General features: G+C 44.7%; 2 protein-coding genes across 6 annotated transcripts in view; one reads left to right on the forward strand and one right to left on the reverse strand.

Annotated features, from left to right (window-relative positions):
* The window catches only part of B3GNTL1 (UDP-GlcNAc:betaGal beta-1,3-N-acetylglucosaminyltransferase like 1), a 108,980-nt gene extending 96,516 nt beyond the window's left edge, over nucleotides 1-12,464 (forward strand). For 2 of the 5 annotated variants that reach the window (XM_033076435.1, XM_033076438.1), the window contains 4 exons: nucleotides 5,497-5,565; nucleotides 6,772-6,846; nucleotides 9,300-9,386; nucleotides 12,277-12,464. In XM_033076435.1, coding sequence (XP_032932326.1) covers nucleotides 5,497-5,565; nucleotides 6,772-6,846; nucleotides 9,300-9,380 — 225 coding nt within the window. In that variant the 3' untranslated portion in view covers nucleotides 9,381-9,386; nucleotides 12,277-12,464. The other 3 variants (XM_033076437.1, XM_033076436.1, XR_004419778.1) reach the window with 3 other exon arrangements.
* Nucleotides 10,753-22,494, reverse strand: part of TBCD (tubulin folding cofactor D) — a 114,506-nt gene continuing 102,764 nt past the window's right edge. The window contains exons 35-39 of the mRNA XM_033076432.2: nucleotides 17,491-17,580; nucleotides 17,054-17,141; nucleotides 14,975-15,084; nucleotides 12,471-12,555; nucleotides 10,753-11,093 (exon numbers count right to left, since the gene is read on the reverse strand). Coding sequence (XP_032932323.1) covers nucleotides 11,082-11,093; nucleotides 12,471-12,555; nucleotides 14,975-15,084; nucleotides 17,054-17,141; nucleotides 17,491-17,580 — 385 coding nt within the window. The 3' untranslated portion in view covers nucleotides 10,753-11,081. The remainder of the gene's footprint in view (nucleotides 11,094-12,470; nucleotides 12,556-14,974; nucleotides 15,085-17,053; nucleotides 17,142-17,490; nucleotides 17,581-22,494) is intronic.

Raw genomic sequence — 22,494 nt, forward strand, 5'->3', positions numbered from 1 at the left:
AGCAATACACGAAAAAAATATTCTAGTAGTAGTTTTTTTATGAATTAATTACCATGATCTCAGTATTCTTAGGGAAATTCTGCTTCCTGACTGTCCCCTTCTTGATTCACACTGCTGACAGTGGTTCAGTATTAGCATTTCTGCAAGAATGAAGTCAAACAGACCTTTTTTTGTTTAAAACACATCCGTTGTGTCTGTAATTTGCAGCTGAAGATGGAAACCAAATGTTTTTGGGATGCTCCATGTGCCTGGAGGGTTTCTGAGCTGTCTTGTCTGCTCTTTTATTCTCCATCAAACTTGAGCTAAAAGGAGAACTTAAGCATTACCATTCTGTGTCATTTCCGATGGCCGCAAATAGCGTTCGGTGCTCATGGAAGAGCAGGGGAAAGGAGCAAATAAGCACCAGCTCATTAGTGGGCTGGAAACAGTGCTTGTACACAGCCAGGGCATGGCACTGCTCTGTGACAGCCCTGCCTGCTGGGGGCAAACAGAAAAAGTATTTTGAAGGCCCTTTTTCCATTTCCAAAATGATCCATTGGTTTCCCTTTCCCTTTTTCCAAGATCAGTGTCACCAATCCTTGTGTCCTTTAGCTCTGGCCCTTCAGCTCACTCCCACAGCCAAGGAATGTTCAAGTTTTGTAGCATTTTAACCATTCTCAAAGTGTGTGAGTGGCACTATCAGAGCCTGGAGTGGGGACACAGAAAGCAAAGAAATGTGAATAAAGGGGAGAATATTGCACCCACCTTGACAGTGGAATGGCAATGTGAAAACAAGTTAAAAGCCTCCAGAAATAAAATTTGAAAGTTTCAGTTAAATCCAGTTATAAAATACCCTAAAATGACATGAGGTAAAACAAGGCTTCATTTTGGACTGTAGTGAATACTTCTTGGCCAGGAAATCTCCTGCTCTTTCCAGGTGGTTTTCTGCAAGCTCTGTTTTGTCAGCACAGAGCTGTGCACGCCCAAAACGTGCCTGGCATCCCTCAGATTCACTCTGTAGGGATGATCTCTGGCAGTGAGGTCCCACACCTATGAAGGCAGGTGTATGTTGTACAAAATAAGGGAAATGTTTTATGTCCAATGTTTAGCAGCTTATTGTGCATGTTGGATGCTGGTGTTGAAATTCTCCAGTGACTTTGTTGTGGATATGTGCAAGAGGGGGAATCTGCTGCTGTTTTCAGTAGAATGGTGTCTAAATGGAATAATGAAAAGCATTCTTGGGATTTAAAGATATCCATAGCTTCTGTCCTGGCTGTAGTGCTAAAGAAGTGAAATCAAAGCAGATTCTGATACAGCAAATCACTCAGGTTGTGTCTGGTGCTTGCTGGTTCCATGGCATGGCCGAAGCTGTTGATGCCTCTGTGTCTCCTGTCCTGTTTGCCATTTGCTCCATCTCTTTAAACTTGCATTGTAATGCTTTCAGTTACTTTGTTTTGACATGAATGGCCCAAATTGATTTTGCTTTTGCAGAGATGTATATTAACATGCTCCCAGGGCTTTCTACAAGCTTCAATGAAAGAATTATAAATAGTAGAATTAACAGGGTTCACTAGAAGTTTAAAACAGATGGGATTGCATGAGATGTGGAGGGAATGCAGGGAGGATCTGATCAGCAGGATTTGGTGGTGTTTGCAGGTGACTCTGAGGACAACAGCTGATGCTATGAGGAGGGAGAAGTCACAGCATGCAGGTGACCATTTATTGAAAGGTTTTTCCAGTTTTCTGTCAGGTTCTACTCAGTAATTCACTCTCCCATGTGAAACTTGCCTCTCATGTCCTTCCAGCTCAAACAGACCTTGAGAATGTGCTGATTACAGGTTGTTGTTACAGACCCAAACCAAACCACAGGTGAAAATAAGATGGGGAAATGAAATCCTGTGAAGATCATTCACCATAAAAGGACATCATTAAGCTGATGAAATCATTCAGTTTTTCCATTATGAAACCTCAGTGGAATGGGAAGTGTGAGGAAACCTTCTCTGCAGTAGCCAACCAGTCACACAGGAAAGAAAGAATTAAATTGTGTAATTACAGCAGAGCTCAGGTAGTCCCAGCTGCCCCAAGGCACTCTTCTGTCATTCCTGCTCCTTCAGTGACTTCCCAGGTTGTGCCTAGAGGAGGATCTGCTGCCCATTAATCTCCTTTTCCCCAGGGAGGTCTGATAGCCCCAGCCTGGCCCTGCAAAGCCCCTGTGTTTATTAGGAAGAACCAGAGAAGGGCTTTTATCTCCCTCAAACGTGTCTTCCCCAGCAGAGGTTGTTTCTGAGTAAATCTCTTATCTTCTGAGCTATGTAAACTTTCTCTCACAAGGGAGAAGGCAATTTCTCCTTTTCCCCTTACACCACTGTTAATGGAAGTTGCAATCCATATTTATAAAAATGACTTACTGTAGTTCTCTAGCAGCTACCCAGCTGTCTCCTCCAGTTTTGAGCTGAGAGAATTAGCAGTGTTCTTTTCTTTGGAAATTTTGTAATTGTGCAGATATTTATACAAGTGATGTTCAAAACAAAGACATGTAATAATTAATATATTTTAGTAACACTGAAGTGTAATCTGAGGACTCAGTGGTGTCATACTGTCAGAGGTATTGCCAAAGAGTCATTTTGCTAAAAGAAGAGGGGGGGAAAAAAAGCAAATTGAAACTCCTTTATGGCTTTATAATTCATGGTTTCTCACAGGGAGGCAGGAGTTCATGTGTGGATAGATGTTCTTCATAAAAGCTACAAGAAAGAAGCCCATTAATGCAGGAAAATAAATAGGTGTCTCTGGGTTTATCCTGATAGTGTATAAAGTAAATAACTCCCATAAGCCTGATGCCCTGACTTCTCCTTATAGGATAAACAACTGTGCCTAAGTCCTGTATTTAGACTCCAAACATAGCTTTGCTTTAATTGGAAAATAAATAGTGTGTGTCAGGAAAATAGTTGACTTACATTTTGGCCACCCACATGGTGTGCAGCCTGCAGAAAAGTCGCCCATTCAAGTCTGACCTGTTTTATACTACTGTAAATACCAGATCTGAGCTGCCTGAATCCATTGAGAGTTATACAGGGAAATACCTCAGTGATGACAAAAAAGGGTTTGAGCTCTTTCCATCTTCCAAGGGAAATTTGTCCCAGACTCACCTGTGTTACTTTTTCCATGGAGGGGTTTTGTGTGGGGGTGTTCTGGGGGCTGGGGAAAAGGGCAGAGTTTTCTACACCCAGAAATTTGGGTGATGGCCCAGGTTGAGAGGGAGGATTAGAATTAGTGGCAATTTAGTGATACAAGAAGTGTCTTTGGAGAGAGACTGTTTACAAGGGGATGTAGTGGCAGGACAAGCAGAAATGGTTTTAAACTGACAGAGATTGAGATTGGCTATTAGGCAGAAATTAATTCATGCTGAGAGGTCCAGGCACCAGTCAGGGCTTTGTGTTAACTGGGTTATAGCACACTGAGGGTGAACAGTGAGACTTTCCAGCACAGATCTTGCAGCTGAATGCTCAGTTACTGACAGAGAAGTGTAAATAGAATTTCACTTCACCTTGTGTCATAAGTTTTGGTGGTTTATTTTGGTTTTTATTATCTACAATAGCATAAGCAGCTCCAAAAATAGCTTCATTATTGGAAGGTAAGCCAACATATTGGACTGTGTTTGTTCCTAGAACTCAGTTGGGTTGACACTGAAGGCATATCCTGCTAAATATTGCTTATTATCATCACAGCTTCCAGGCCAGTGAAACACAAGTGGTAGAACTGAGATTTGCTGAATGTTGGAAAATTGTAAAGGTGGTTAGCACAAACTGTAGAGAATACAGCCAGGGAACTTCTCTTCCCACAGTGATTTCTACTGGCTCCCTTCATATACACACATATTTATACATCTGTGTGTATGCACACATCCACACCATCAGATTTTCCAGCTACAACAAAGCATTGCAGTGGCATGGAAATAGGGTGTAAAGTGCATTAATCTGTGAAGGAGCTGCTTGTGTGTTAATCTAAGCCAGCTGCACCAGCCACAAACACCTTGTACAATGTCCAGCACCTTCCTGCATTCCCTCCTTCTCTTCTGTTTCCATTCCAGTGCTGACACAGGTTAATGTCCTCAGTGCAATCCTGCATCAGGATCACCCCAGCAAATTCTGGACGTGCCCAGGGTGTGATTCCTCACTCACACAGCCCCACTGTGGAAATTCCACATTTCCTTAACATTCTGTTCCTCCTTTGGTGCCTGTTCTCAAGGAACCTCTTCTCCAGGTCTCAGTGTATCCCTCTAAGGGGCTCCAAGGAGTGTCCCTGCCCACCCCCTCCAGTTCATCATTTCCCTCATTGCTTTGGACATTGCAGCCTTATTTGCAATCCCTTGATACTTTTGTTTGCATTCTCTTGCCATTGATGTTTAATGAAGGAAGTGATATTATGGTATTAGAAAAACAGTGTTTCCCTCTGCACAAACAGAATGAGGTCACTTTAGGTAAAAGAAAACCATCCTCATCACAGGAAGAAAATGTGTGAGAGAGATTTTAGACATGGAAAGCCAGCCAGCCTTTTCAGCCTTCTCTAACTTAATAAATTAATAAACAGCTGTTTGGCTTTTCAGATTTTCTCAGCAGTAAGTGTTGTTAATCAATTTTTAATGGAGCAATTAAAAAGATATGAAAGCTGCTATGCAGCTTTCACCAGAATAATTGATTTCTGTACGACCTTAACTATCTCAACTGCTCTGCTTCAGCATAAGAGCTCCATGTAGATAATATGAATAGATCCAACGGAAGTCAGAGGAAAACATAGCCATGTTTATTTTAAAAAGTCTTCCAAAATGTTCCTGGCAACCTAGTGGCTCAAAAATAAGGCCACTGTGTATTTTAGATGGCAGGCATTTATTCTGCCTGCATATTTATGAGGAATGCAAATAAAAACCCATCTGAAATATCTGGCACCTAGGGCTGCAAATAATGCTTTCATAACTCTAGTAAACATATGCAAAGTGAAGCAGTAATTATTTGTGTTTAAATATCAGATCTGCTGAACTTTTCAGTTGAAAAATTCAAGTCCATAATCTTAGAAATCCCCAAATTTGGTGTGCTGTGCCCTGGAATTGAGGCTGGTGTTGCAGAGCACCCAAAGCAGTGGTGCAGCACCATGGTCCTGAGGTGTCTGGGGGACATTCCATGCTTGGGGTGGACAGGAAGAGAGGTTTTTATTCCATCTCATTTTGGGTTTTAGTGGAAGTGCCAAAATGAGGAGACTGGACTCTGGGCTGAGTTCACTCCCTGAGGATGGGGTTGGTGGTTCCCCTGTGCAGTCAGTGACTCAGATCAGAGTGTGCTCATGGACAACTGCAGAACTTCCTCAACTCCTTAAGATACACCCAGAAGGATTTAATAAGGGTTTAAGCTCCAAAGGAGGCCAGGGTCCTTTGCCCTACTCCTGTGTCCATTCCCATGCCTGCAGCTTTGCTCACAGATCCTTTGCAGTGAAATGCTATTGAAACATTCTGCTTCTGTTTTCCAGGTAACTGCATTTTGTGATGTCGATGAAAAGAAAATAACAAAAGGATTCTACACTTATGAGGAATCTGAGGTGAGTTATAACCACTCTTGCATTCTTTATTGTGATCTAGAAGTGTCCTGAGGAATGTGATGAAGGAATTTGTCACTGATCTTGTACGTTGTGCAGCAGCTCATTTTGGTAAAGAGGCTGTGACAGAAGATTGGAGAGCTGGGAATGGACACTGGAATGCAAACTGGAGCCAGCACTGTCAGCCTCACACTCAGTGAAGTCAGTTTAGAACGACAAAAATACTTATTCTGAAAGGATTCTGATGATGGGGTAAAACAGACTTCACTGACAGGTTTTTCTAAATGGGAGTAGAATTTGCTTTATGCTGGATAATGGGAAAGAACTTTCAAAATTAAAAGTTTTCTAGCAAGTTATCTTGTGAATCAAATTACCCTGAGTTTGTCAGATCCTTGTGTCTGATGGGAGTGGGTCTGAGGGAAAGAGGGACAGGAGGGCCCCTCCCCAGGTACAGCCTGGAGTGGCTGTACAGTTCTACCCTGGGAAAACACTGAGTGAGCTGCATGACAGCAGCATTTCAGTCAGTGTTTCAGCCTGGAATACAGGAGTCACTGCCTAGCAGTTCAGTAACACTGTCAGTATGATTGACACAGATCCTGGGCATTGGTCTTCCTAAAACAAACCCATTTTCTCAGATTAGTTGTAAAGAAGGTTGTACTGCAGCTGTTGTGAATCCTTAGAAAATCCTTAAGCTTGGATCCATGGTGAAGTCCCAGCTGAGCATAAGCCCTTTAACAGCTCCCAGCAGGAGGGAAAGATCCTCCTCTGTCTCTGTTCTAGGCCCTGCTCTGATGCTGTCTGAGGGCACAGGAACCGATACAGCTCACTAAAATGGCAAAAAAATTACCAAAAAAAGAGAAGGAACATAGTTTGTTATGGGACAGGCTATTGATGCTGCATACCTTGCCATCAGATCAAAGAGGAAACTGTTTGGGAAAGGGCTGGAAGCAGAACTTGGAGGTGAGGAGGAAGCAGTGGAGCAGTGAGACCTGCTCCTCTCAGCAGCAGAGAGCTCCAAATTCAACTTTGCTGTAACTTCACACAATTCACTGAAATGTGATGGCACCGAAACCACGGGCAGAGAATGAACAAGATCTCTTTACCATCACAGCTCAACATATTTTTTTCCCCTTTTAGAGTTCAGCAGCTCCTAAAACCAAGCTAGCAAGTAACCTGAGTGCTTCTGTACTTCTTCCCTTCTTCCTGCAGGAGAGACCAAAACCAAAAATTCCTGTGTGTCACTTCAGGGACGCGACTCCGCCCTTTGTGATCTGTGTGAAGCTGGTGAGTTCCACCCTTGGCTCCATCTGCAGGAGCAGCATTTGCTCCTTAGCAAAAGGAGTTTCTGTTTACTGTAAGTGGCTTTTCCCAGAAGCTTTTGCTGTACAGCTGAATGGTTTTTAATCAAACTGATTGTGCAGGGTATTTGGGGATTTAAATCAGCTGTATTGGGTAAAATAAAGAATAAGCAAAGGGACAGCTTCTGTGAAGGAGCTGGATCTGCTGTACTTCCTTGCCCAATACCAAATACACCCCAATGAGCACATGCACTCAGCCTCCTTTGGGCCAAGTATTTTGCAGTCCCACATATGGCAAAGGCTTTGTTTTGAAATCAGACCTTAAAAGCCATTTTGTTTGGCCCTGCCAGTTCTGAAGCATCTTCTGTATCTGTGGTAACCTATTTCAACTGGTTTAATTGCTGTGATAATATAATTAGAAGACAACCAGCAGTTCTTCTGCTGTTATAACATAGAAGCTTTAAAATAGCAAATAGATTGCAGTGGTGAACACAAATAAAAACCCCTCTGACAGCAACTAAAGCTGCAGCTCCACACAACACTGACAATCTAATGCTGTGCTGGATCTCTCCAGAGATGGATCAGCTGAATCTCCTCTCCTCTGGTACAGCCTGCTTTTAACTTGGCACTCCCAGCCTCATGATCAACTCTGAGCTCATAACTCTGGGTTGTAAAGCCAGACTGAGAGTGCCTTGGGGCATTATTGTGTACTGTTGGTTGATAAACTCTTGGATCAGCAAGTACTATTACAACTAATTTAATTTTTCATACTGCATATAACAGTGGGTGGAAGTCCCCAGACAAAACATCTGTGCAACCTGTTGTAAAGCACATTTAATCTGTGAAGCCCTTACAATGAGACTATTATACAACATCTTGTCTGCAAACTCTGGTCTCTGACTTCAGTTGGGATTTCAGTCTCTTTTTCCCCTCATGGCCACTGAGCATTTTCTGCTTGCTTATTCTTTACCCCAATCTAAGTTCATCACTGTTTTCTGAAGAAGGAAATGTGCTTTTAGGGGCTTTATTGGCTTTTATTTTGCTGTTCATGGTAGGGGATTATTTTTCCTTTTGATACAGACAAAACCTGCATGCTTCTGTGCAGCTCTAAGAGGGTGATTTTGGAGATTAGATGTGTTTATTAAGTGGGTTGTTTACAAGAAGTCACTGTTGGCCATGTACTTGGAGCAGCATTGGCTCATTTATTTTTTCAGGCAGTTCCTTCCTTGTGAGCACAGACACAGCTTTGGTACCAGAGCAAATCCTTCTGGAAGAAGCAGACATCCTCTGATTTCTGCTCAGTTTGCATTTTATAATGGCTTCACAGACAGCTGGAGCTGGAATTCTGCTCTGTGTGTGTGAGTTTTTGCTGAAAAGAATGGAAGTGTGGCTTTAGCTGGTCAGAGCAGCCTGGCCCTGCAGGGCCACTTCACCCAAGGGTTTGTGCTCTGTTTGCTCTCACTTGGAGGTAAAAGCAAAATGCTTAGAAATGCTGCATTGTGCCCTGGCTTGGCTTGGATTCCAATGGCTGGAAATGAAAGGGATTGTTATTTTTCTGTCACAGCAATTAAACTTGTGTGATTGTATAAAGTTTTCAGAAAATTTGGGATTAGATCTCTTATTGTACAGCCCTGCTTGGCTTTTCCTGTGCTTTGGGAATGAAAGGTTTGTCTCTAACTCTCCCACTTAATTTAGCATCTGGTCTCTTATGTATTTTTTAACCCCTCTGTACAGCAGGTTCTTTTTTCCAACTCCTTCAACTCCAGTTTCAATGGGACTCCATTTCTAATAACTTCCCATCCTAAACACTCACAGTTAAAACTTCACTCCTGCTGTTCTGGGCCAACCACACAAACAGTTGTCAGTGTTAATATTTTGGGTTTTTTTGGTGACATTCCTCAGGATTAGTAATTAAAGATTCCAGGAAGACCCCAGTGCTCAGGAATGCTGAAGCTGCCCTGTTTACTTAATGACATCACTGAGGTTGCTCATGGACCAAATGCACCCAGTTCCTGTCCTGATAACTTGACTGGGGCTCAAAAGGAAACACCTTTAACTCTGCAGAGTACTTCATCTGCTTGATGAAGGGATTGTTTTATCAGACAACTTAATCAGTGCTCAAAATCCACCCAAACCACTTCTGTCCAACTCACTCCCTTGCTCCATTTTCTGCCAATGTCTGAGTTAGCAAGCCCAAGAGCAGAGCTGGGCTGAGCAGCCCCTGTGTGCTACAGAGCAGAGTTGAGGAATTGTCTGATATCCCCCACACTGATTTGAACAATAACTGTTCAACATATCCTGATTTTTTAAGTAGAAACTTTCCTGAGCCTATTTGTTAGGCTGCAAATGGGACTTTCTCTGTGGCCTAAAGAATCAGTAACCCAAACCTGTTACAACCTGAAATGAGTTTGGTCTCATTTTCTTGTTATTTCCTCGCAGGACTTGACAGGTGGAGCCTTTGAAACAAACCTGGGCACACTGAACCTGAAGGAAGGGATGGATTATTATCACTTTAACTAAACCAAGGTGAGACAGTGCTACTGAACTGTGCTGCTCTCTGTATCTGGGTGCAGGAAGAACAAATTCTTCAGGAGTTTAAAACTGTTCAGTCATTTGTGCTTAGTTAATTTAATCTTTGGGCTGAGCAACCCCTGTGTAAGGGAGGTCATGGATACACCAGGGTAATGCTGTGTGCTCACTTCTGTTGTTGCACATCTCTCAGTCTGACTGGTAAATTGTATTTCTGATTTGAACACCTCCCAAGCACAGGCCAGTGGGTTCCCAGAGCACTGTTAGCACAGCCTGGAGCCCTGCAAGTGCAGAGAGTTTTGTGTCACACACTGCTGGAGCCCTGAGCCCTTCCCTGCTCCCAGAGAGCTGCTGCTGTTTCCCAGGGCTCTGCAGAGGGCCAGGGCTGCTTCAAAGGGAGCATCTTCAGCTTTGGGGCTGGGTGAGAAGCACAGCTGTGGCTGTGGCAGCACCTGGCAGCCAGCTGAGCCCTCGTGCAGCTCCTCACCCTTCCCACTGCACCTTGCCCTGCTGGAATACTCAGTGCTGTTCTTGCAGCAGGGACCTACAGGTGCAACTTTACAACCCAAAATCTCTCAAGAATGTTCTGTGACGTTTCCTTTGAGTGGCAGTGTAGCAGCACAGGGGCTGTAGGTAAAGGAGCATTTCCTCCTGGGGTGTGTGGCCAATATCAGCTCTGCTCACTGGGAGCTCAGAACCACTTGATCAAAGTGAAGAACCCTGAGCTCCACTATTCCAGCTGCCACTCCAGCTTGCAAGAATCCTTAAGAAGTATTGAATAATCTCATTTATAGTTACTTTCTTCAAAACCAAACAGCATCTGAGCTAGCCAGGTTGGAAGTGAACACCAGCAGTTTGCAGCATTTACTTGACAGAGAAACTGGCTTGGTTTTACTTTCTCTGCCTGAATTTTTCCTTCCTTTCAAATTTGTAGAGATGTGTCTGTATGCACACAGAGCCACTGTTCAAGTGTTGGGAGAGTGGGATTTAATTACAGTCATAAAATAACAGTGTAATTACAATATGATGTGGCCTCCCTCTCACACTGATCACACTAAAGATCAATTTTGGAGCTATTTCATTTGTAGGGGCTAAGAAATGAGCTGGATTCCTGGCTGCTGCTTGAAGAACTGACTCACCTTCTTCAAAACTGAGTTTGCCACAAAAACAATTTGTCTGAATTAGTTAGATGAAGAGCTGTTATGAGAGGCTTTGACATCAGCTGAAGTGAAACCTGGGGGTTTTTTGTCTGACTATGACATAAGAAGGACAGCCTTTGCCACAGGGACGCTTGATGCTCGGGATGATTTCAGTATCACTGAGTGGTGCCATTCTCACCTCTGAAAAATAAATGGTGAAGAGCCCAGTGCAGCAGGTCAGGTTTAATTCTTGGTGTGTGTACAAGCACAGGCTCTGTTCAGCCAGGGAATACAAACCACTGACACCAAACCAGACAGGTCAGTGTGACAGAGCATGACAAGAACCTGCCAGACAGCAACGTTAAAAACTGAAAACAAGGAATTTTGCTTGTCTTCCTGTGGCACATCTGTGCTTTCAGCCAGGCTCTGCCTCTCCTGTCTCAGCTCTGCTGAGATCCAGCATGTGGGGCTGCCATGGCTCAGCCTCTTCCCATCCTGGCAGCACAGGACCCAGGAGCTCCAGGACAGCCCAGCAGGCAGGGTGGGCTCCTCCTCATGCTGAGCTCTGCCGGACAGAAAGGAAAAGGAGAGGTCACATGGAGCAGGCATTGATGTCCTGGCACTAGAATTAACTGAGCTGAGCAGAAAAGAAAATACACAGCTGTAATATTTAGTCCTTTTAACACCATGGTTTGAATGACCCTCCAGCAAGTTTTATTTGTTCAAAATTTGAAGGAGTAGAAAGTGTTGATTTCAGCTGAAGCCAACTTCATTCACCTTTTCATCCTGCCAAGCTCGGCCTCCTCTCTGGCTTCTCCCACTTGTGCTGAGCTGAGAGCTGGCAGTGCTGGGAGCAGCACTGGGGACACGGGGACAGCTGGGACAGCCCCTCCCCTCAGTGGCACCCTGAGCTGCAGGCTCAGCTCTGGGCTCACACTTACACTCACTGTTTGCTTGTGCTCAGGGGAGCAAGAGGTAAAGTTCCAAACTGAGCACAAAACATGCAGATCCACCTGTACCAGCTCCATCAGAGACACCTGGATGTGTATTTGGATATTTTTCATTATTTTCCTTTTCCTAGAGATAGTTTTCTCCTAAAGTATCAGTCTTCTCTCAGCCTTCAATAACTAAGATTAAAATAAGGAGGTTTTTGAGATCAGAGAGCTCACCTTGTAAGATCTCTTATTTTGAGCATAACCTTTCTATTACTTGATTAGAAAATCTTTAAAAGCAACACTCAGGTCAGTTTTTGTTCTAAAAACAACTCCTTGCCTGGGCAGGAGGTTCAGACTCTTGTTTTGCAGAATTACAGAAATGTTAGCCGAGATTTCTTAAAATTGTACTAAAAGCAGATGGTAAAAACTGGAAAATGAGTGAAGAAACTGCTGTGAGGCAGCAGGAGGCCTTTGAAGGGTATTCATAGTGTCTCAAGTATGAGTCTTTAAAGAAAGATAAATATTTATATATACACAGTAACACATATTCTTTAAAACACTAAAAACCTCTTCTAGAGCCCCTGCCACAGCAGAAACTTCTGCACTTCTGAAATACTGAGCTGGGTGGGCATGTCCAAACTATCTAAAAATGTACATTATATACATTATATATACATATATATATATACACTTTATGGTTTTGTATGCTATTCATCCACAGAGGCTGTGCTGCAGTGTTGTGGTTTGCACACCAGCTCATGTCATCATCCTGCTGTTGAAATTGAGAAGTTCCTGTCTTTTCCCTTTCCCCAGGAAGGGCAGAGGAGCAGTGGCTGCACATCTGTGTCTGGAATGTGGTGCTGCCAGCCTGGAATGCTCTCTGGAATGAGGCTGGGAGGGCCCCTGGCCCCAGCTCCAGCCATCCCTCGTGTTCTGCAGCTGGCTGGGAACATCCTCAGGGACACCTCCATGAACAAAGCAGCCCGTGGGACACATCCCCCCCTCACCTTGGGCACCAGCTGGGGTCTGGGCACTCTCAGCAGGTCGCAGAGGCAGTTGCGTCTCTCCCTCACCACGGGCAGCTCTGCTTCCCTGGGAGAGCAAAAGTTGTTTGCAGTGAATTCAGAGCCATCAATGCAAGTCCCTAAGTGATCCATGCCACCCCTGCATCACAATGGGGATGTCCCTCCATGCACATTTCAAATTGTAAGAGTGTTGGTTGTGTCACATGTGGAGACTAATGGGCCATTTCTGTACCACCTTAAGTTCAGATAAACCACAACTACACACCAGATCTGCCACAGGTAACCAGTGGCTAATAAAATGTCCAAGATTATTTTCTTTTTTAGAGTTTTATATTTTAAAATCCCACTTACTTGATTAGAAGTTCATTTAATTTATTCTCCCAAGTTACTGGATTTGGAGAAAATTTTCCCATCCCCTCCACAGAGAAAATGCAAAAAAAGGGTGAGTTAGAAATCACTTCAATCTTTTTTTTCACACCCTGGACAATCTGTCTTATTTACTACTGGAAACTTTCCTGGGGCTAAACAAAATGCATTATTTCTAGAGTAATTTGCTTAAAGTCTGCATGACACAATTGTATGATAAAGTCTCTGGAGTCCCAACAAGGAAAGTATTTTGCATCACAGTAATTACCATTCTCCTTCAAATTTTCATTTGGCTTCCTGCTGCTAATACTTAGGGTAATTCAGAATTTAGACTGATTATTTTAGCACTGGGAGAGCTTGAGGAAAACAAGCAGCTCACTGTGACACTCAGCAACAACTTCAAATCTCTTTCTCTGTAAACAGCTCAAATCTACCAAGATAAAACAATGAAGTTTTGAGTAAACGAGCTCTTTGTCTTTCATCTCAGAGCAATGGCCATTGCAGCAGGGTACTCAGGGCTTTCTCCAAGTCAGAATAAGCCAGGCACACCCTAAAAATGACAGGGTGAAAACAGAATATTCATTTTCTGGAGCATTTTTCTGGGGAAGTGTTTTGCTTTGATTCAGGAACCCAGCTGTTTATGAGCAGAGCTGAAGTGCCACTGCTTTTCCTGCACCACTGTGAGTGTTGGCCCTGGAACATCCCTTGGTGACAGCACTCAGCTCATCCTGCTGCAGTGTCAGCTCACAAATTCCTTATGCAATTCCTGAGCAAGCCTGCTCTTCAATGCAGGTTTCCCAATGGAGCTCTGAGTCACACCCAACACAATCCTGAACTTCCACGTGCCCTTAAACAAGGAATTGTAACCACAGGCAGAACTGCTGGCAACCACTCCTTCAAACCTGAGACTCTGGTTCTCAGTTTACACTGGAAAATTCAGAAAAAGACCAGCAGCCACCCCTCCTAATGATCAACTCAGCTTTTTTTTCCCAAACATAAAGTTCTTTAAGCTCAAGCACAGAAATGAACTGGAAATGACACAAAAGTCAGTGCAACATGCAGTCTGCAACTCTGTCACCCACCCTTAAGGTGTATTTGTTCTTTGAGCTTGTCAGGGATTAATTTATTTCCATGAAATGTCAATGAAGACAAAAAGCCTTTTAATGTGATGACTAAATAAATTATGTATTTTTCTATATTTCAGTCTGTTCTCTGTGATGGCTGTTTTGGGCAGCAGCCCCATGGTCCTGGTCTATGACAACAAAAATGTTTAAGAAGGGAGCAAAACTAATAAACTATTATCTTACAATCCTGCATTTTCTCAAATCTCCCAGGCATGCAGCCTTTTATCAAGCTGCCCAGATGATGATAATGCCCAATGCTAGAATTTGCTAAAAGGGGAAAATCCAGTTCCAAAATGCTGGTTCCCTGCTCTTGTCACTGCAGAGGTGCTCATGGAATGATTCCTTTGCTCTAAAAGTCACTGGATCATGCTCATCAGAACAGAACCCTCTTCCCCTGCCCCAGGAAGAAGGTAACAGTAAGATAAGAGTAGGTAAAAAAATTAATTACATCTGTGAAGTGCTTGTTTAATTCATGCCATCCTATGCCTGGGAAACATCTAAACTGCTCCAATTCCAAATCTTTGCTTGAATACAACGCTTGTAGCATGTTGAGTAATTACATTTCATGGGAGATTTGAGCTGTTCTGCTAATTCTGTTGTTTTCCAGCTTGCAGAGATCCTTCCTTTCCCCAAATCCTGCCAGTGCTCATAAATGCCAAGAAACTGTCTGTACAGTTGAAGTTTGACTGTTTGCACAGCTCAGTCTCTGGTTCATGGAAAACTTCCAAGATTTCCTCCCTTTTTATGTTGTTAGAAAAATATGGGTATTTTACTTTATCTAATGGTGATTTTATCCACCCCCCTCCTGCCAGTGGGCCAGCATCCTGGAGAGTTCTTTAGAGCAGAGGAATTCCTTGCAGCAGTGCTTTCGTGGCTGGAAGCAATAAAGAGCTGAACCTACACTATCACTTCTTAGAGCTTCCTCCCCCAGTTCTCCAAGGCACTGAGTGCTGCTGAGCCCAGGGCACAGGGGCTGTTTGGGCACCCTGCACTCACCAGTTGGTGTCACTGAGGATGGCCATGGCCTGCTCCAGGACCGCCGGCTCCACCACGTCGCTGTAGGTGAGCAGCATCTCGTACACCTGGCTGGCCGTGGTCTTCCGGATCTGCAGGGAGGGGCAGGGTCAGAACAGCCAGAACAGAGCCAGAGGCAGAACCAGAGCCAGAGCAGAGGCAGAGCTAGAGCAGTGCCAGAGCCAGAGCAGAGCCAGAGCCAGAGCCAGAGCCAGAGCCAGAACCGAGCAGAGCCAGAGGCAGAGCAGAGCCAGAGCCAGAGCCGAGCAGAGCCAGAGGCAGAGCAGAGCCAGAGCCAGAACCAGAGCAGAGCCAGAGCCAGAACCAGAGCAGAGCCAGAACCAGAGCCAGAGCCGAGCAGAGCCAGAGCCAGAACCAGAGCAGAGCCAGAACCAGAGCAGAGCCAGAGGCAGAGCAGAGCCAGAGGCAGAACCAGAGCAGAGCCAGAGGCAGAGCAAAGTCAGAAGCAGAGCAGAGCCAGAGGCAGAGCAAAGCCAGAAGCAGAGCAGAGCCAGAGGCAGAGCAAAGCCAGAGCCAGAACCAGAGGCAGAACCAGAGCAGAGCCAGAGTCAGAGCCAGAGCCAGAATCAGAACCAGAGCAGACCCAGAGCCACATGGGCTGCTGAGCTGCAAGGGACCCCCAGGGATCACCCAGCCCAGCTCCTGGCCTGCACAGGACCATCCCAGCAGTCACACCCTGTGTGTCCCTTAGTGCCATGCTCATTCCCTGGGGAGCCTGGGCAGTGCCCAGCACCCTCTGTGGGAACAACCTTTTCCTGAAATCCAACCCAAACCTCCCCTGGCACAGCTCCAGGCCATTCCCCACGTCCTGGTCACCACAGAGCAAGATCAGTGTCTACCCCTCCTCTGCTCCTCCTCTTCCTCTCATGAGGAAGCTGACACAGCAGCGAGGTCTCCCCTCAGTCTCCTCCAGCTGAACACACCCAGTGCCCTCAGCTGCTCCTCTCAGCTTCCCCTCAAGGCTCTTCACCATCCTCATGGCCTCCTCTGGATGCTCTGATCCCCAGGGAAGAGCCCAGGGCTGTTCCTGGTGCTGGTCCCTCACCAGGCTGCTGTCATGGTAACGTGGACACTGACTCCACTCCTGACAGGGATTTCCTGCAGGAAAGGACCTCATGTCTGCACCTCAGGGAATTGCTGCTCCTACACTCAGGGCAGTATTTTCCATTTGGAAAGCCACCCCTCTGTCCCTCACAGGGAAGGAATTCAAACATGTGAGATTGGCCCAACTGGAAAGGGCCCAGCTTTGCCAAAGGAATTACAGGGTTATTTCTGGACCCAAATCAAATTGACCCATCTGTAAAAATGAAACACATTTGTGATATTAAAAAAACACAGAAGTGAAATGATTGCTCTCCATTTCTTACATTGTGTCCCTCCTGCAAAGGATTCCTCATGGAGCAAGCACACACAACATGGAAATGGACTAGAAACCTGAAGTACCAAACTTTGCAGAGTCAGGGTTCCCAGGTTTGTGCAATGAAAAAAACTATCCCCAAGTCTTCCTAAGTCAACACAGATTTAAAAGGACTAAAATAATATCATCACACATATGATCTCTTGTACCTACTCAGATTTTTGTGTCCTGTTAGTTATAGGAAAAAGGTAAAAAGTCTGCTAAACCTTCCTGCACTGCATCAGCATTTGTCACACCTGACAAAAAATGTTCCTTTTTCTTGAACCAGCCCTCCTCCAGTGTTGCTACTCTCAGAAATGTCACAAAACTGAGTAACTTATCTGGCTGGAGCTTTCAGCACTAAATGGTGAACAGGTCTTCCCAGAAACAAATGGCTGAGGCACCTGCATTGCTCCCAGTTTAACCAGTAAGGCCAGGAGGTGAAGGGCACAGCCAGGCACGTGGCAGGCAGCCAGCAGAGAGCAGATCTTTGAGAAATAAAGCCTGTTCTATACATTAATACCTGCTAAAGAGAATGCTGCTTTCAAACATTTTAATACAATTTAATAAATTTTGAATTATTTTTCATTTGTAAAGTCTCATAAAGGATAGAGTTGATAATGTGAAGAGTCTTCAGTACTTACTATAGGAAAGGGATGGCAAAGCAGGAGAAACAACTGGAAGAAAACTTTCTCTCTCATGTCTCCTTGAAATTGAATCAGGCCACAAAATCTAGAAAATATCAGAAAAAAGCAGATCTTTTGTTATAACTGTACAAGCACGTTTTAAGGACTAGGATGAAGATGGACATTGGGAAAAAGGCAGAGAGGGGAAGCTGTGCTCTCTACAAAGAAAAAGCAAATGATTCCCTTTAGGACTATAAAAATTTTAAAATTTCTTCAACTTTCTCAGATCATATGTTTCACTTCAACCATCCAGAACTGTGAGGCTCTCACAACCCTCACTCACATCTATCTGTGTATATTTTCCATTTCAATTCCACATCAACCAGACCTAACTACCTGTGGCAAGGTAAATGTTCTTCACTTTCTAGGAGAAAAGACTGATTTCAATAACTCACACTCCTATGCTGGAGCGAAGCTTCCGGATGTCTTTGGACCTTTTGATCTCTTCTTTACAGAGGGTGAACAACTTCACTGGGAAGGGGTGGCTGAAAATGGGAAAGGAAAAAAGGTGAGCAGTAGGTTTCAGCAGAATTTCTAAGACATTTCATGATGGTCAGGATGCCAAAATAACATTCCAAGGCAAGGCAAGACTGCAGGGTGGTTTGTGTTTCCCCCAGCTCAGGAGAGTTTGGCCTTTGGTTTTTTAGTGAGAGAGGGAAGAAATGATTGTTAATTATTCACATTGCTATTATCTGTGTGCTGAAGAGTGAACTCCTTTTAGCCAAACAGGGTAAGTGGCTTGCCATGGCTTGTGTTTAAACAGTGAGGAATGATCAGAAATACTATGTCAGGAATTACATTATCCTACAGCCAAATAACAGTTACTCAGTCTGTGTATCATGGGCATTCCCAAAGGTCTCCAACCAAACTTTACATGAAAGGGGATGAATGTTGTTCTTAACTACTCCACCATTTCACAGTCCAAATTCCTTCAGTGATTCCAGACAACGTAATTAAACACAGGGCTCTCAGTTCTATTACGTGTACAGGCCGTGAAGCCATCTTTAAATATATTTAGCAAATTCTTTTCTTTTCCACACAGTCTGGGAAACGTGATTCTCACAGCTCTTTCCCAGACACTCGTACAAACACAAGTGCTGTTAGTAATTCCAAGGATCTATTAAAGAGAAGGAAAGAGGGACTAATGCTTTTACTTCAGTTCAAATTATTTAATCTTTTACTTGCCACACTCAAGGCTGAAGTGCCATAGATGCAAAAGAAACTATTTCATATTTGTCTAGTGAGCACAATAACTTCTAGGCTGTGTATTTTGGAAACCTCACTACATTGTGTATGAAAAGCAGAAAGCAAAAATAGTAACATTCATTTTCTGCTACCACAATTCAAAGCTGTGGATAAAAAACTACTGGAGAAAGCTGGGTACTGTCATCTGTTGAAGGGCAGAACATTTAAAATAAGATGTTTATAGGAGTGCCAAGATGTTTTGTTAAGGTAATGTGCCTTGTTCTGTGGAGTTTTCCAGACAAGACTTAGTGGTTTTTAATGACTTTTTAAAAATTTGTAACAAAATCCTGGCACTCACTGGCAAATAGTGACCTGTTAAAAAAAACTGAACAAGAAACCATGGTAAAGAATTCTACACTCAGTGGGAACAACAGACATCTGCATGAATGAGTTGTGTGTGCTACGGGCAGGGATTTGTCTGGGTGGCTGAGGAAGAGCTCTCTCAATGCTGAGGTATGTTTTGTCTTACCTTGCTGGAATTGTTCCTCCTCCCACCTCAATTACACCAAGACCCTAATTACAATCCCTGCAGTGCATGCCTGCCTCTCAGCACAGGCCAGGCCATGCAGTGAATTAGGTGAGATTTAAACTGGTTGAACAACAGGGACATCACTGAGAAGAGGAGCAACAAAGAGACCAGTTGGAACAAGAGCATCTGGAACAAATCTAAAACATGGAACCTCATGAGCAGCATTTTGTGTTTAAAACAGATGCACTTTCCTTTCTGTTGGTTGCCAATTCTACATTTGCAATAACCAAAGCTAACCTATGTGTGATCTCAAATGACTCAAATAGCTTGGCCTCTGTAGAGGAAATTGAGAAAATTCCTTCTCCTGTGTGGGCACTGTGCCAGCAGGAACAGCATCAGCACTGAGGATAAGGGACCACTCTGAAGTTCTCTTTGCATTCTGTGACCTGGGCAGATGTGGCACTGCCAGAGGTGCTGCTGTCCCTTCCCAGCTGAGCTGGGTGTCAGCAGTGCTGGGGTGGAGCTGCCACCAGCCCCTGCCAGCTCTCTGCTGCATGGTTGTTCATGCAAGAGCAGTAAAATTGCTTAAAAAGCAATCCATGGGAGCATGGACACATGGAAATTATCAGCTGGAGATCAGTGGGGACACAGACTTCCTTAAAGCACTGCAAGATCACCAGAAAAAAGCAGAGAATACATGGGTGCTTCTGTTGAATGTGTAAACTACACATGTCAGAGAGAGAAATGCCACTTACTACCCCAGAGAGCACTTGATCCTGGATTGTCATTCCAAGGCTGTCCTGTTTAGATGGCACTGAGTATCAGACCCATCTCACCACCCTTGTAAGGAGCCAGCAATCCCCAGGGCTCTGGGCAGCCCCAGCAGTGCTGGGGATCCATCACCCCCTGGAGCAGGGGGACCCTGCAGCCACAGGAGCTGTGACCAGTGACACTCCAATGCCAGCTCTGCCAGTGGCCTGGGTTCACTCTCCTTTGTCCTGCCTGTCCTTAAGGGTCCCACCAGCAGCAGGGAGCTGCCAGGTCCCTGTGTGCTTGAGGAGCAGCCACTGGTGAGCTCACAGTAGCCCAGCCTGTGCTGCTGCATTTCTGAGAGCTCTGCTCTGAGCTGTGCCCACTGCCCCCAGCAGTCCCCAACCACAAACACTCCCTGCACTGCCACAAGAGCAGCTCCACAAACTCTGCTTTGGGATGGAATCAGGAGGGTTTGGGCTGTGTGACCACAGAGCTGAGGGCTCTGTTGCCCTGTTTGGGGGGAGCAGCAGGTCAGTGATGCTGCAGCACCCCCAACATTCCAGCCCAGCACCAGCCTGCCCTGCTGCCAGGAGAAATCCACTTCCCTCCCTTCCCCTCCTAGTTTGGCACAACTTGGAGACTGAGGAAACCCCTGAAGCTGAGTGGGAGAAGGGCACTTTTAACCCAGAGCAGTTCTGCAGTGCCATTCATTGTGCAGTGACACAAACCATTCCTGTCAGCACGAGGGAGGGGATCCTCTCCTGCTGGACAAGCAGGTTTATGTCACCTTAGGACAGGCAGGAAATAACAGCCTGGAATATGCCTAACAGTTGCTCTTTTTCCCTAAGCCAAGCACAACAGAGGAGCCAGTTCTGAAAGCCTTCTGATGTTCCTGGTTCAGCTGATTTATTCCCAACCCCACAGGACAGGTATTCACCCCACACTCCCCATCCCTGCTGGCCAGTTCCACACACGGTAAATCCACCTCCCTTGAGCACCAGCATCCAAACCATGACAGAGGAGCAGGAACACCCAGGGCTCACTTGTTCTTTTGCAGAGATCACACACCAACCACACAGAGCTTCCTGAACACTGAGATTCAGCTGCAGAACCACAGCAGAAATGCTGAGCTTTATATTCTGTATGAGCTTTATATAAACTGTACAAGTTGTAGGGTGTGAAAAGGCAAGAAAATGCCTGGTGGGTTCCACCTGTGCAAGGCAGGAGTGACACCCTGTGGCAAATGATTTTAACTGGAGCAGTCATGAGGGTCAAACTGCTCCTAATCCTGGTTAAATTAAGCACTGTTGGATATTACCCAGTCTGGACTGCGGATGTTTGATTAGAAAACAACTGTGTGGGAGAGTGCACAGTTTCCATTTCAAACTCCAAAATGCATTTGGTGGCTGGTTTAGGTATATCCTGATGTCAGACACCCTACATGCCAATTCCCTTGCTAAAGCTCCATTCAGCCCAACATGGTAATAAAATAATGAGGGGAGGAAATGAAACAGGAGCTGAACATCCCAAGGGAAAATACAAGCATGTATCTCATGTATCTCAGCTTGTACTTCAGGCACACTCTAGATAAAACCACCTGACACTGCAGGCACATGTGGCCTTTCCATGTCACCAAGCAGTGCCCCCATCTTCCCACACACCCTGTGATGTTCTTACACATTTTTATGGAGGCTGCTCTGGAAAGGGAGTAAATGGCTCCATGCCAGAGACCAGACCCAAAGTCAGTCTTTTCTGCTCAAAAAGGAGTGGCCTCCAAGAGCAGGGGCAGGCAAGCAGGATGGATCCATCCCTAATTACATCTAAAGGAATTACCAGAGTAACAAAATGCAAACATTGCATGAAATGGAATTTTGGGCTCAGTCATCATGTGTTGATCCACACACAGAGCATGGCAGAGCCCTGGGTATTCACCTGGCTCCCTGTGAAGTACCACAGTAACTCAGCCCTGCTCAGCTGGAGGCACCCACATTCCCAAAACCTGCAGGAACAAAACTCTCCAGCTTTTATCTGTCTTCCACCTCCCCACTGCTCTGCCCTTCCTGGGCTCTGTATAGTAACAAGTTCTGCACTACAGGCCAGCATCTCACTCCTCTGACATGAGCATGATCCACTTGGCTGCTTCATTATTAATTTTCTTTTTTGCTTTCATCATCAAATACATCTGGATCAGCTTCAAAACCATTCCCCCCATAATAGGCCTGGATTTTATTTCAGGTCTTTTACACAAAGCTTCACAATGGCACCACAGGGTTGAGTCTGAGTCACTCACACAGCAAAGGCATTGCTGCTACCACTTGGTTTCTGTTCAGTGCCCTGGGAGACAAGACTTTGACTGGAATTTCCACCCATAATCTCCTACCCTCCCCAGCAGGGATGACTGGAACCTGTGTGGAAGCCCCAGATCACTGGCATGATTATCAAACTGAACCAGTAATATTCACTCCATCTGTCTTTGACTCACTTTAAATTCTCATTCAAACAGGGACTGCCAAATGCAATTTAAGAAATATTATCTAAAACCACACTTCAAGACAAGAATGGGCTCAATCAAAATTCAGAATGATGAAGGCTTTTCAATCTATCTGCTGTGAGCAATTCTTGAATCAACAAGTTCCTGACCCAGTATCTGTGCTTGCAGGATCTATGTTGCACAATTCTGTAAATACCTGCAGATGCTGCCTGGGAGAGCTTGTGGAATACATTTTAATATTACTGAAATTAAAATCATTCTTTTCTGAAACATCTGCAGAACCCCATGATTTCACATTGGAGTATCTCACTCACATTTACCCATTCCTAAGCTGAACACTTCCCACAAGACCAAGCTCAGGGAGGAAGAGCTAGGACATGCCTTTTTTATTGCTCTTATCAGAATCTTAATTAACATCCTTGGAGATATTCACATTGACCA

The sequence above is a fragment of the Catharus ustulatus genome, chromosome 20, assembly GCF_009819885.2.
Source record: "Catharus ustulatus isolate bCatUst1 chromosome 20, bCatUst1.pri.v2, whole genome shotgun sequence".
NCBI lineage: Eukaryota > Metazoa > Chordata > Aves > Passeriformes > Turdidae > Catharus > Catharus ustulatus.